This window comes from Neopsephotus bourkii, unplaced genomic scaffold (assembly GCF_033783945.1).
Source record: "Neopsephotus bourkii isolate Nb327-2 ecotype Australia unplaced genomic scaffold, CSIRO-AGI_Nbou_v1 NB_39, whole genome shotgun sequence".
In the NCBI taxonomy this organism is placed as follows: Eukaryota; Metazoa; Chordata; class Aves; order Psittaciformes; family Psittacidae; genus Neopsephotus; species Neopsephotus bourkii.
The window spans coordinates 1,236,828-1,249,588 of record NW_026900556.1 but is presented as its reverse complement, the minus strand read 5'-3'; the positions used below and the strand labels follow the sequence as shown (position 1 = coordinate 1,249,588).

The following is a 12,761-nucleotide window of genomic DNA, read 5'->3' as shown; positions in this document are numbered from 1 at the left end:
CCGGGGAAGCAGCAGCAGCATCCCCCTGGGAAGGGGGCTCTGGAGCCATGGAACGTGTACAAAAAGGAACGGGATCTCCCCCCCCGGCCACGCTGGGAAGAGTCCTGTGCACCACGGAGCCCGGAGGGGACCGGGACCGTTGGGGGCCGGGCAGGGGGGAGCAGGAAAGTGTTAGAGAAGAGACGAGTCTACGTTACATGGGGAGGGGGCTCGGGGGGGTCCAGTCGAGTCGCGCATCCCGGGAATCCGAGCACTGAGATGGGTCAGGGAGGCTGGCGCTGCCTGCGGGGGATGCAGCCCTTGAGAACGGGATGGAGATGATGCTCCCCCTTTAGGGATCCCAGCCCCATTATGATGGATGGGGGTCCGAGCTTATGGGGCTGCAGCCATGGTGTGGGGCCACCCACCCCGCACGCACCTCACTTAATGAGGATCCCCGTGGGCCGGGCCTCGTCCTCGCTGGCGTTCCTCAGGTTCCTCTCCGCTTCCTCCGAGGATCTGGGGGTAAAGCAGGGTGAGAGGCAGCCCAAGGACCCCCCCAGGGGCCACCAGCACCGGTGGCAGCACCACGGGCACCGGTTACACCGCTCCCATCGCACTCACGCCAGGAAATCCTTCACTTCCTCCACGGTGATGTCCCCGGTGGTGTCCAGCGGGTTCTCCATGCTGCTGTTGGGGGAGTCGATGGAGCTGGGCGAGAAGGCGGCCGGGTGCTCCTCGGGGGACCCTTTGGGGACACATGGAGATGGGAGGGTTGCCAGGACACGGGGTGAGGTCCATAGGGACACAGCGTGCATGGCGGGGAGATGGGGAGGCCGTGGTGTGCATGGCGGGGACAGCATCACCACTCACGGTCGCTGTTGGTGGGGGAGTGCGGTCCCTCGGGGCTGCGCGGGACGTGGGTACCATTGGCTTGCGGCAGCTTCGGCGTTGCCATTGAGCTGTTGCTGGAAGGCAAGGCAGGGAGGAGTTAATGCGGGAGCCATGGGATGAGGGTTATGGGGATGCTGGGGTACGTCCTACCTGAGGCAGGTGTCCTGGAGCCGGGAGACCTCCAGCCGGCACAGCGGCTCCGTCACGTTCCTGGCGCTCAGCGAGAAGCGCTCGAACTCGGATGGGGAAATCAGGTAGAAACCTGGAGCAGGGAAGAGCAAGGAGCCTCAGGAACACCCCCATGGGGTGCAGCAGGACACCGAGGCCCACCCGCAGCAGCTGCACTGGGGCCCTCACCCTGCCCGTGCTTGGTGAAGACGCAGGAGGCGATGCCGCTGATGTCCTCCTTGCGGATGCAGCCGTAGTGGACCTGCGGGCGCAGGCTGGGCACGGTGAAGATGTGGATGTCCCCCAGGTTGGTGAGGCAGGCCAGGCAGTTCTCCAGGCGCTCCTCGGAGCTGGCGCTCGCCAGGCTCACCAGGGCCACCTTCCGCACCCGGCACCCTTCGTGGGCCGTCAGCTTGAACTTGGTCTTGGCGCTCACTTTGGGCAGGGTGAAGACCTGCGGGGTGAGAGGGGACAGGAGCCTGAGCAGCTCCCACTGTGGAAGCCTTTAGCTACGGGCAGCATCACCAGCATAATGACACGCATATGGGGTGCTCCAGGACCCGGTCGGTCACCTCCATCCCCATCCCTGCACCCGGAGCGATGGGGATACCCACAGGACACGTTCTGGATGCTGGTGCCCGTGCTCACCTTGAACTGCTCCTCGGAGGAGATGAGCATGGAGTGGCTCCCCTGCATGTCAGGAGCCTTGGCCAGGTCCCTCGAGACCTCATAGGGCTCGGGCAGGGGGTTCCCCCTGCCGTCCAGCACGGCGATGGCCACCACGGGCGCGCGGTGCATGAGCTGGATCTCCTTCCCCAGCACCGCCTCCACCGCCCGCTCCGAGAACTTCTCCTGCGACGGCACCTCCAGGGCGTAGGCGAACACCGAGCCCGAGTTGGTCCCTGCCCACATCGTGGGGCCGTGGTGGGCAGCTGCGGGGTGGGGATGGCAGCAGCATCAGAGCCCCCCTTCCCCATAGCCAGACCCACAGCTCTAGGGTAAAGGGGGGTTGGTTCCAAGGCCCGGGGGGACCCTCACCGTCTCGGAGGAAGGTGTCAGCGAAGTAAAGGCACCGCACGACCCCGGAGAGGGAGTCATCGGCGGAGCGCGGCTCGATGCGGCGCTGCACCGGCGTCATCTCCACCTCGGGGGGCCCTGCCTGCTCCGCCAGCTGAGCGTTGGCCTCCTGGACCTGCAGGGGGTGCAGGCATCAGCCCCTGCCCCATGGGGATGTGGGGGGGTCCCCGCTCCCCCCATACCCACCTTGCTGGAGGGGCTGCCGGCGTTGAGCCTCTTCTTGCCCGACACCCGGCTCTTGCGGATGCGGCGGAACGACTGCCGCAGGGACTTCTTGAGGGACTTCACGCGGGACAGGGGCCCCTCCATGGCCAAGGAGTCGTTGGGGTGCAGCGTACACCTGCGGGCACCGATGCTGCTCAGCACCCAAGACATCACCTTAAGGGGGTCCCCAGCACCGTGATACCCACACCCCCCCATACCTGGCCAGGACGGGGTTGCACCGGTAATAGTCAAAGAGCCCGAAGCCGTGGCTGGTGCCGAAGGCCACCAGGTTCCACTCGGAGTGGAGGGTGACGGCGGTGACGGCGGCGGGGGGCACGCACTGCACCAGGACGCTGGGCTGGAAGCCAGGGGCGAAGGGCAAGGGGCCGTTCCTTGGGGCCAGCCGGTCGTGGCCCTTCCAAGTGAAGCCCTCGCGGTCCTGCAGCAGGTCCACGGTGGCCACGCTCACGGCGTGCTCTGACTTCTCATCGCTCAGCTCCATCACCAGCACCTGCAGGGGGGACACCATGAACCCCCTGCACCATGACGGCCACCCTGCTGCATTGCATGGGCTGAACCCCATGGGTAAGAGCCCTTCATGGGGGGCTGCAGGGTCTGTGGGGGGGGTCAGACCCCGCTCTGCCCTACCTGCCCCGCTGTCCCAGCCACCACCATCTTGGCCGTGTACTTGCACAGAGCGATCTTCTGCACCCCCAGGCGTGGGTCGTCACTGTAGGGATCAAAGCAGCCCACCTATGGGAGGAAAGGGACTGTGGGGCTGGGCACCTTGATACCTCTATGGGGCACCCCAATGTCCCCCCCCCGCCACCAGCTGGGTACTGGCTGCAGTGCACGGGCTGCTCTGGGCATGATGCCTGTGACATGTCTGTCCCCATGTATCCCATTCCCCCCCCCACCCCACACTGGTGCAGACCCACAGGCAGGGCACGTGGAACAAGCATCCCTTGTTGTCCCCAGTGGCCGTCACACAGCAGCTGCGCCCCGAGACGAAGGGAGGCATCCCCGGTGCGATGCCGGGATGGCTCCATCCTCTCTATGGGGCTGTGTGTGCTGGGGGGGTGCAGAGGAGGGTGCTGGGGTGCTCACCTTGCGGAAGGGCGGCCACTCCTCCTCGGCCGCCTGGTTGAGGCTGTCGTTGTGCTCGCAGTCGGTCTGGAAGATGCTGGCGGTGCCCAGCTTGTAGAGGGGCTTCAGGGAGACCCCGGAAGCATCCCAGAACCGCACCGTGCCGTCCTCATGCCTGGGAACGGGGGGGGGGGCATGGGGAGATCCCTGTTAGCGCAGGGCCCTGACATCTGCCTGCTAACAAGGGCTGCCTGTGTGCTGGCAGATGGGGGGGTAAGGGGGGGCAGAGGGTGACACACTCCTGCCTAGCCATCAATGAGCAATGGGGCAGCGGAGCGAGACGGGGCAGCCCAACCCATCCCATCCCATTCCCCCACTGCAGGAATGGGGTGAGGATGTGTCTGTGTGTGTGTCCCACTTCTCTCCTCTAAGGGCACATGTGGGGTTCCCCAGGCCCCCCTCCCCACTGCCAGGCCACTCACCCCGTGAGGAGAAGCCCCCTTTGCGTAGGCTCCTGCGCCAGGTTCTTCCCCCCATCAATGGGCCAAGCCTGGAGGGAGAGATGGGAGGGATGGAGCCCATCAGCCCATCCCATGGGGCTCGGGCATCCTGATACCCCCCCCTACTCACCGCAGAGGAGAGCCGGGGGCTCTGCTGCTCGCCGGCACTGATGATCCTCTCCCAAAGCTTGAGGGGCACATTGGAGACGTGGCAGGAGCAGGTGATGGCGGAGGAGTGCAGCGGCGCCAGGTACGGGGCAGGGATGCTCGGCCAGCCCGGGGTCTGCAGGTCGATGGCCACCAGCTCCTCCTCCACCAGCACCACGAGGGCACGGGGGTTCTCAAAGCCTGGGGAGGGCACAGATGGTTCCTGCTAATGGAGACCCCCCCCTTTTCACCACCCACTCAAGGCCGCCCCATCAGTGCCTACCTCCCTCGGGCACGTCGGGGCTGTGCACGGTGAAGAAGTCAATGACTCGGGAGGTGAAGTCGAGCGTGGCCAGGGTCTGGCCCTGCAGCACGCTCACACAGTGCCGGTCCCCATAGCTGGCCCGCGGCATCCCCCCGCTGAAGATGATGAAGGGGTTCCTGGGGGGGGGGGGGGATGAAGCAGCATCCGTCAGCCCCTGCAGGATGCCCTCCCCGCACCCCCAGTGCCCAGCACCAGCCGCAGGGACGTACCCCGACTCGCAGGTCCGCCAGAGGATCTTGCTGATGGCTTTGCAAGGGAATGGACCTGAAATGAATCATTGCATCAGTGAGATAGGAGGAAACCTTCCGCATCAGTGAGAGCCCCAGCACCAAGGCCACCGCTAACCCATGGCACTGAGGCCTCGTCTCCGCACTGTGTGAACACTTGCAGGGATGGTGACTGCAGCCCTGCCCTGGGCAGCCTGTTCCAATGCCTGAGCACCCTCTGGGGCAGGAAATGTTCCTCAGCTCCATCTAAACCTGCCCTGGTGCAGCTTGAGGCCGTTTCCTCTTGTCCCATCCCTTGTTCCTTGGGAGCAGAGCCCAGCCCCTCCTGGCTCCATCCTCCATCAGGCAGTTGTAGGGAGCCATCAGGTCCCCCTGAGCCTGAACTGAACCCCCCAGTTCCCTCAGCCGTTCCCCATCACCCCTGTGCTCCAGGCCCTGCACCAGCTCCATTGCCCTTCTCTGCCCCCACTCCAGCCCCTCAATGTCTCTCTTGTAGTGAGGGACCAGAACCGAACACAGGATCCGAGGTGCAGCATCACCAATGCCCAGCACAGGGGCACAATCCCTGCCCTGGTGCTGATCCAGGCCAGGATGCTGGGGGCTGCCTGGTCACAAGCTGCCCGTGTTGGGCTGTCATTAACCAACACACCCAGCTCCTTTTCCATGAGCAGCTTCCAACCACTCTGCCCCAAGCCTGCGGCATTGCCTGGGGTTGTTGTGACCAAGTGCAGGACCCGGCACTTTGCCTTGGGGAACCTCATCCCATTGGCCACAACCCATGGATCCAGCCTGTCCGGATCCCGCCGCACAGATAAAGATCCCAACCCTGAGCTGCAGCAGCAACACCAGGACAGGACCATCAGCCCCCAAACCCCCCTTAGTCTCCCCCATTAACCCCATACCATAGGGGATGGTGGACATGACGGGCTGCTGGGTCTTCTGTCCGGCACCACTCACGGCCCACACCATGTACCCTCCATCACTGTGCGAGCTGACGATGCTCTCCCCGCTCTGCTCCCAAGCCAGGCTCTCCAACTGCTGCAGGGGCACACAGAGGATGCTCAGCACCCGGGATGGGGGCACACACACAAGGCCATGCCCCCCCCAGTACCTGGTTCCCAAGGAAGAGGTGCTGGACCACGCGTGTGCCCTGCTCCCAGAGGACCACCAGCCCCCGGCTGTACCCAATGAGGAGCCGGCTGCTGTCCCGCGGATGCTCTTGGATGGACTCCACCGGTCCCAGCGCCTTCCCGCAGCGATACTCATCGGGAACACTGCACAGGGGGGGACACAACGGGGGTCAGGGGGTGCTGGGAGCGATGGGGACGGGGTGCAGGGGGTGCAGGGCTCACCTCTGCAGGACCTCATCCGGGAAGAGGGTTTTGTCCTCCAGCAGCACCAGCGTGGGCAGAGCGAGGAAATACATGGCACCACCCTCGGTACCCAGGCAGGCCACTGCACTGGAGGACGTGGGCAGGACCACAGTCACCCGGGTGATGCCAGGAGAGCACCTATAGGGAGGAATGGGGGGGGCTGTGTCAGCCCTATGATGGGGGAGCAGCAGAGACCCCAAACCTCCTCTTCCTCAGCGCTGCATCCCCATCAGCACAGGAGAACCTCAGCACTAAAGCAACCAGAGCCGTTATCACCCCTGTGCCCTGCCAGCGCCTATGGAAAGCTCAGGGCTGCGTTATCCCATCCCGGCTGGGATCACAGGAGCATCCAGCAGATAAACCAGCGCCACCGAGGAGACCTTGGGAGCATCCCACGCGCCATTCCCAGCCAGCAGCAGGGGAGCGACTGGAGACACCCCCCCACCACCACCACAAGCAAGCACTCGGTGCTATCGGACCCTGGGCGCCCCGGGAGGCCGAAGCTGCGGGTCTCTTCCAGGTGGGAGCATCCATCCTTCTGGCACACCTCCCAGAGGTGCAGCGTGTTGTCATCCAGCAGGGACAGGAGCCATCCCTGGGGACACACACACACAGTGACAATGGGGTGGGATGGGGGACAAGGGGAGCTGCCCCCCCCGGACACACACACACATACATGCATGCATCCCTACCTGGCCAGGGAGGAAGTGCAGCTGGGTGACGGTGGCCGTCTCCTTGTGCAAGCCCGTCAGCTCCACGCCTGGCGTGCCGTATCTGGGGGGGCTGTTAAAGGAATAACGACAGGAGGGCCCCCCCCGCCCTAAATGAACCCACAGACCCCTAAGTTCCACACACACACACCCCTCAGGCCACTGTCTGTCAGCAGTTTAGCCCCATGCCTCTGTAAAGAGCCAGGTGAGCATCCTGGACGCAAAGAGCATCCCTGATGCTGGAGCCAGCCTTGGTAACACTATGGAATCCCAGAATGGTTTGGGATGGAAGGGACCTTAAAGCTCATCCAGTTCCAACCCCTTCCACTGGAGCAGCTTGCTCCAAGCCCCTGTGTCCAACCTGGCCTTGAGCACTGCCAGGGATGCGGCAGCCACAGCTTCTCTGGGTACCCTCACAGGGAAGAGCTTCTTTAGACCTAACCTGAGCTCCCCCTGTTTAACCTTAAACCCATCACCCCTTCCCTACCGCTCCAGCCCCTGCTGCACTCTCCCTGCTTGGGATGCCCCGGAACGCCTCCGACCGGAACGCCGCGGGTCAGGATGCGGCCGGCACGCGGCCTCCGTGGGTGTGCGAGGGCCCGGCCGGCTCCTGCCCTCCACCACTCCCTTGTTCCGGAGCAGAGGCGCCGGCAGCCCCGGCAGCCCCGGCGCAGCGCAGGGTGGGGATCGGCATGCGCTGGCACGGCCTCACTCACCAGACTGGTCCCGGCGACGCCGCTCGGCAGGAACCGGGGCAGGACCCGCACGGTGCTCCCCGGTCTCACCAGCATCCCATAGCAGTGCTTTACCGGTGCGCTGCACTGAGGCTGCACACAGAGGGGCATCGCTTCCTGCTGCCCCCCCATTACCCAGCACAAGGAACCAGCCCAGCGGCTCTGCCTGGACCAACAGGCAGGAGCTGTCGGGCAGCATCAAAGGATGTGGGGAGACCAAGGTGCACACACAGGGCTCTGGATGCTGCACGGATGGGGGATGCCATCCTGGGGGCTTTCCCCTTCCTAAATGGTGCCACGGGAGCACCGGTGACACCGGCTCACTGCAATGGGTGTCCAAGCCCCAGGAGATGCCCCAGGCAGTGGAAACCCCTTGTCTGCAGCTGGATCCACCCATCCCAGCTCGGGGAGCACCCATGGGTGCCCCCACTAACCAGTAGCACCAGTCAGGCCAGCTCCGGCTGCTGCCTCGCCTGGCCCTGGGAGCCTCCAGAAGCATCTTCCCTGCTCATTGCAGGGGGGGGGCTGGATCAGTCGATGACCACTGAAGGTCCCTTCCAACCCAACCCATTCCACCATCCTGGTGGCAACCAGAGCAGGGCCGGGTGCTCACCGGCAGGGGAACCCCAAACCCCCAAACCCCCCCTACGGAGGATGTTGCATGCACCACAGCGCGCTCATGGTCCACGGAGGGCTTCAACCCCATGGGGCAGGGCTGGATCCAGCGCTCCAGAGCCAAGCATCCGAGCGGAGCACCCGGTGACATCGCGGCCGGGCTGGCACCGGCAGCACAAACCCCCCCTTCCCCACGCCATCTTTGTGCTGGGGGGGGGCAGCACCACAACAGGGAAAGGGGGGGGAAGGGAATGAGATGCCCCCCCCCAATGCTGACCCTGCTGCAGGCGCAGCCGCACCCCCCCCCCCCTTGCACTCCCACCCCGCATTCCAGCGGCGCGGGGCCCCCGAGCGCGGCCGCATCCAGCCTGGGCCTGGCCGCCGGCCAGCGCCGCTCTGAGGCTCCTGCACGCCGCCGGCAACAAAGCCCGGTCTGGCCCCGCGTCCTCCTCTGTGTGTGTGTGAGTGTGAGTGAGTCCCCCCCCGGGACTGGGATCAGCGCCCATCACTGCCCCTCACCCCGGCGCCAGGCTGGCCGGAGGCCCCGCTGCCCCATGGATGGATGGCAGCCCGATGGGATAACAGCGGGATGCACCCCCCCAAGAGGATGGGATGCCAGCCGGGATGCTGGTTCCCACGGTGGTCCTACAGTCACCCCCTCGCTGCCAGAGCCAGCTGGAGGGATGGGCAAGCAGCACGGCCGTGTCCCCGGTGCAATGGGAAGGGCTAAGGGGGGGGTCCGGTCCTTACCTCCTGCCCTCCGGGTGGGAAAAGGATACAGCTTCACAGCCCCAGCCTTGGTGCCGATGGCCATCACACGCAGGACCGGGTCGTAGGCCAGGGCGCTGGGCTGGCTGGGGAAGCCGTGCTCCACTGTCTGCAAGGGGGGGACGGGCAGGTCAGAGCGGGGACACCCACCCCAAACCCCCCCCCCCCCAACTTTCACCCCTATGGCTCTGATCCCACACCGGCCACAGCTTCACCCCGGGATGGGCCATGAGGATGCTGCCTCGTCAAGGTGGCACCAATGCGGTCCTTGCGGAGGGGGACAACGCTGCTCACCCCGTTCCCACCTGACACCCCAAAACCCAGCCAAGCCAAGGGCTGGGGTCGATCTGAGCTTGCACCCATTGGGCAAGGGACCCCCACTTTCACCCCATCCATACCCAAGGCGCGGAAGCCCTAGGAGGAAGTGGGATCCAGCTCATCCCCACCGCACCATCCCTGGGGGTCCATGGTGCCGGGTGGCAGAACCAGGCAAGCAAGACCCACCGGTGCCGGGGATGTCCCTGCCGGAGCCGTGTGCCCACAGGCACCTTCCCAAGGAAGTCCTGGCCATCCATGGCACGCCTGGGCACGCCGGCAATGGGGGGACACAGGGGACACCCTAAAGTGAGGGCATCAATGGGGGGGGGGAAGCAGCCCCGAGGGCAGCTTGGCTGAGCAGTGACGGCGCGATGGGATGATAGGGAGGGCGCCGGAGCCAGCCTGGCCGGATCCTGACCTGATCCCTTTGTCTGGGGCAGCTTTTGGCACAGCCACCGTCACCTCCTGGCTCCCGTTCCCCTCCATAGGGACACCTTTAGGAGCGTGGCAACATCCCTGTTCCATCCAGAGGGTCCCAGTGTACCTCGGGGGGTGCCATTAATGGGTGCTTGTGGGTCTATGTGGCAGCCCCATGCAGCGTCACCCCAAATCCCATCGGGATGCGCGCTGCACCGGAGGATGCAGGGATGCTTCAGGCTGGACACCAGTACGACAACGACAGCAAAGCCCCACAGCGCTGCCCTCCCTGCACCCCCATCCCCATGGGGGGACCCGCTGGCAGCCCCCCATCCCCAGCCCTTCCTCCCAGCCGGCAGCGGGGCTGCATCCGGCCGCCTGTGCCGGCCCCGGCCAAGGCGCGCTCCCGGCCAAATCACAGCAGATCCCGGGATTGCTGGAGCTCGGGAGGGAAAACAACCGCTAATGGGAGGCAGGTGGGCAGCCGGCGGCCCCCGCGCTGGGCTGCATGGAGAGGGGCTGATCCCGGCCCCCCCTGCCGTGTCCCGGTGGATGCAGACCCTATGGGGAGGCTGCTTGGGCGGGATGCGGATGTGGGATCATCCCTACTAGAACTGGGGGGCTCTGCACGGGGTGAGGTGTGTGTCCCGGCCGGACCTTCACCCATAGCAGTGGGGCTGGGGGGGATAGGGATGTGTTGGGGTGGTGGGTGCTGCTCTGACCCCCCCCATCGTGGGGCACCCCAATACATCCCAGCCCAAGGTGATCTGGGGGTGCCTCCACCGTCCCCACCACGACTTTAGGGAAGCGTCCGATGCCAGGATGCTGCCAAAGGATGGATGGGCACGGGCTGGGCTCAGCCGGGGGCTGTTGCCACTGCTGTGGTCCCAACACCATGGGAGTCCCGGGATGGGGTGCACCCATGGGCATGGATGGATCCTGCACCCAAGGGCTGTCAAGGTCCCCCCCCCGGGTGTTTGATGCCCCCCCCCAAACAGGAAACCAAGTGGGGGACCAAGCTCTGGGCCCCGGGTCTCCCCCCACAGACACATCCTTGGGGTGCAAAGGGAGACCCCGGGACCGCTGACACAAGGGTCCAGCCCCCCATACCCCACCCTTGGGCGGGGTGAGGACCTGACCCCCCCCCATTGCAGCCGGGGATGCACCCCAAAACACCGCTGCCAATGAGCGAGGCTGGGAGGAACCCATAGGGAAAGGGCAGCGGCTGGATACGGGGGTGCGGGAGGGGGACACCGCGAGGCAGGGATGCCAGCTGCACCCCAAGGGAGACGGGCACCCCGCAGCCACGCACCGGGGGGGTGCCGGTACCCACGCCGGGGGTGCATCCCCCCCCTCGGGATACCCCCATTGCCTGCATCCCTCCATCACGGGGGGGGTCGCGGTGCTCCCATCCCCGAGGGGGTGCTCCCCGGTTCCCATGGGAGCGGGGTCTGCCCGTCCGCTCCCCCGGTAGCTCCCGGTGCTCCCGTACCCCCCCTCCCCCGCCATCGCCGCCCTCACCTTACTGAAGGCGAACAGGTCGTGCCGGATGCGGTCCCGGTGCGGGTCGGCACCCTGCCGCCGGAACCGAAACTTCATCATGGTGGAGCACGGTACCGGGAGGGGCGGGCGGGGCCGGTACCGGAGCGGGATACGGGAGGGGGGGGGGTTCCCCCGGTAACCGGTTATAAGGAACGGTCCCCGGTGGTTGATCCCGATCCCGATCCCGGTCCCGATCCCGGGTCCCCCGGTGCGCGCGCGCCGAGCCCCGGGGCAGGCACCACCGCGGCGGGGCGGGGCGGGGCGCAAGGGGTTGATGGACAAAGGGTCGCAACCAATCAGAGCGCGTCTTCGCGGCGTGGGCCCGCCTACCGGCGTTACGCATGCGTTGGCGCGGGGGGATGATGGGAGTTGTAGTTCTTTGGCGGAGGCGCCCTCTATGGGTGCTTTGTGTGTTGGGACTGGGGAGGTTTGAAGCCAATTCCCACTTTTTACCATGGGAAAATGGGGATGGGACCGGCAGGGTATTCCCAAAGTGTTTATCATGGTCACAGGGCTCCTTGATCCATAGGGAGCCCTGGATTCAGTGCCTCTATAGCTATGGGGTCTTTGTCCAGCAGGATGCATCCGCGCCGAGAGGGACCACGCTCAGCATCCTGCTGGTCCCTGCTATTGATATCCATGCCCCATCACCATGATTGTCCCCACAGTGAGGGGAAAACCATGCCCTGCACCCCACTTTGGGGTGAGTCAACCCAAGGCAGGGCAGGGCTTCCCCTCCCTGCTGACTAACATCGGTCCTGGGGTGATGCCACATTGGAGTGACACAGCTTTTTGGGGTGGAAAATGGCCTGAGGGGGGGGTTGACCTGATGCCCTGGTGATGGGCTCATAGATGGATGGATGGGTCTGCCCCCGCTGACAGCCCCAAGGCTTGAAACCAAGTGATGGAAAGGACATAGATCAGGGAGGAGCTCAGGAAGAGGACGGGCAGACCCCATCCAGCCATGCCATCCCCTCATGTCCATCTCCATCTTCCTCTTGCAGGAGGACAGGGAGGACGAGGGGCTCCATGCAAGGATGAAGTACAGGGGAATGCAGCCCCCAAGGGGTGCTGGGGATACCTGGGGACCAAGTAATATGGGAGCTGCAGGAGGACAGTGTCCATATCTGCTTCCTGGTCCCTGAGGTGGGAGAACTGGAGGAGGAAGAAGGGAGGGAACAGGGAAGGAAGGAAAGGAGAGAAGGAGGAAGAAAGGAGAGGACATAAAGAGGAAGGAAGGAAAAAAGGGAAGGAGGAAGGAAAGGAGGGAAGAAAGAAAAAAAAGGAAGGAGGGAAAAAGGAGAAGAAGGAATGAACAGAAGGGGAATGGGAGGAGGGGAAGAGAGAAGGAAGGACAGGAGGGAAGAAGTGAAAGGGAAAAGACAGGAAGGAAGGAAGGGGGGAGGAAGAAAGGAGGGAAGAAGGAAGGAAAGAAGTAAAGGGGAAGGAAGAAAACGAGGGAAGGGAGAAGGAAGGGAAGGAGGGAAGAAGGAAGGAGGAATGGAGGGAAGGGGAATGGAAGGGAAGGAGGGAAGGGAGAAGGAAGGAAAAGAAGGAAAAAGGCAGGAGGAATGGAGGGAAAGAGGGAAAGGAGCGAAGGAAGGAAAGGCAGGAACAGGGAAGGAAGGCAGCAAACCCCATCCCCACTTTCTAGGGCAGCACAGGAGGGACAGCCTC

The 12,761-nt window shown here is 64.8% G+C and overlaps 1 protein-coding gene across 1 annotated transcript in view; it reads right to left on the bottom strand.

Annotated features, from left to right (window-relative positions):
• Window positions 1–11,181, bottom strand: part of LLGL1 (LLGL scribble cell polarity complex component 1) — a 363,828-nt gene extending 352,647 nt beyond the window's left edge. The window contains exons 1-23 of the mRNA XM_061346731.1: window positions 11,064–11,181; window positions 8,819–8,916; window positions 6,673–6,754; window positions 6,460–6,575; window positions 5,960–6,118; window positions 5,719–5,881; window positions 5,510–5,645; window positions 4,590–4,644; window positions 4,339–4,496; window positions 4,039–4,256; window positions 3,891–3,958; window positions 3,430–3,583; window positions 2,971–3,075; window positions 2,541–2,833; window positions 2,305–2,458; window positions 2,080–2,233; window positions 1,690–1,973; window positions 1,231–1,495; window positions 1,024–1,135; window positions 853–947; window positions 604–727; window positions 419–498; window positions 138–282 (exon numbers count right to left, since the gene is read on the bottom strand). Coding sequence (XP_061202715.1) covers window positions 420–498; window positions 604–727; window positions 853–947; window positions 1,024–1,135; window positions 1,231–1,495; window positions 1,690–1,973; window positions 2,080–2,233; window positions 2,305–2,458; window positions 2,541–2,833; window positions 2,971–3,075; window positions 3,430–3,583; window positions 3,891–3,958; window positions 4,039–4,256; window positions 4,339–4,496; window positions 4,590–4,644; window positions 5,510–5,645; window positions 5,719–5,881; window positions 5,960–6,118; window positions 6,460–6,575; window positions 6,673–6,754; window positions 8,819–8,916; window positions 11,064–11,144 — 3,153 coding nt within the window. The 5' untranslated portion in view covers window positions 11,145–11,181 and the 3' untranslated portion in view covers window positions 138–282; window position 419. The remainder of the gene's footprint in view (window positions 1–137; window positions 283–418; window positions 499–603; window positions 728–852; window positions 948–1,023; window positions 1,136–1,230; window positions 1,496–1,689; window positions 1,974–2,079; window positions 2,234–2,304; window positions 2,459–2,540; window positions 2,834–2,970; window positions 3,076–3,429; window positions 3,584–3,890; window positions 3,959–4,038; window positions 4,257–4,338; window positions 4,497–4,589; window positions 4,645–5,509; window positions 5,646–5,718; window positions 5,882–5,959; window positions 6,119–6,459; window positions 6,576–6,672; window positions 6,755–8,818; window positions 8,917–11,063) is intronic.
• Between the last annotated feature and the right edge of the window lie 1,580 nt (window positions 11,182–12,761).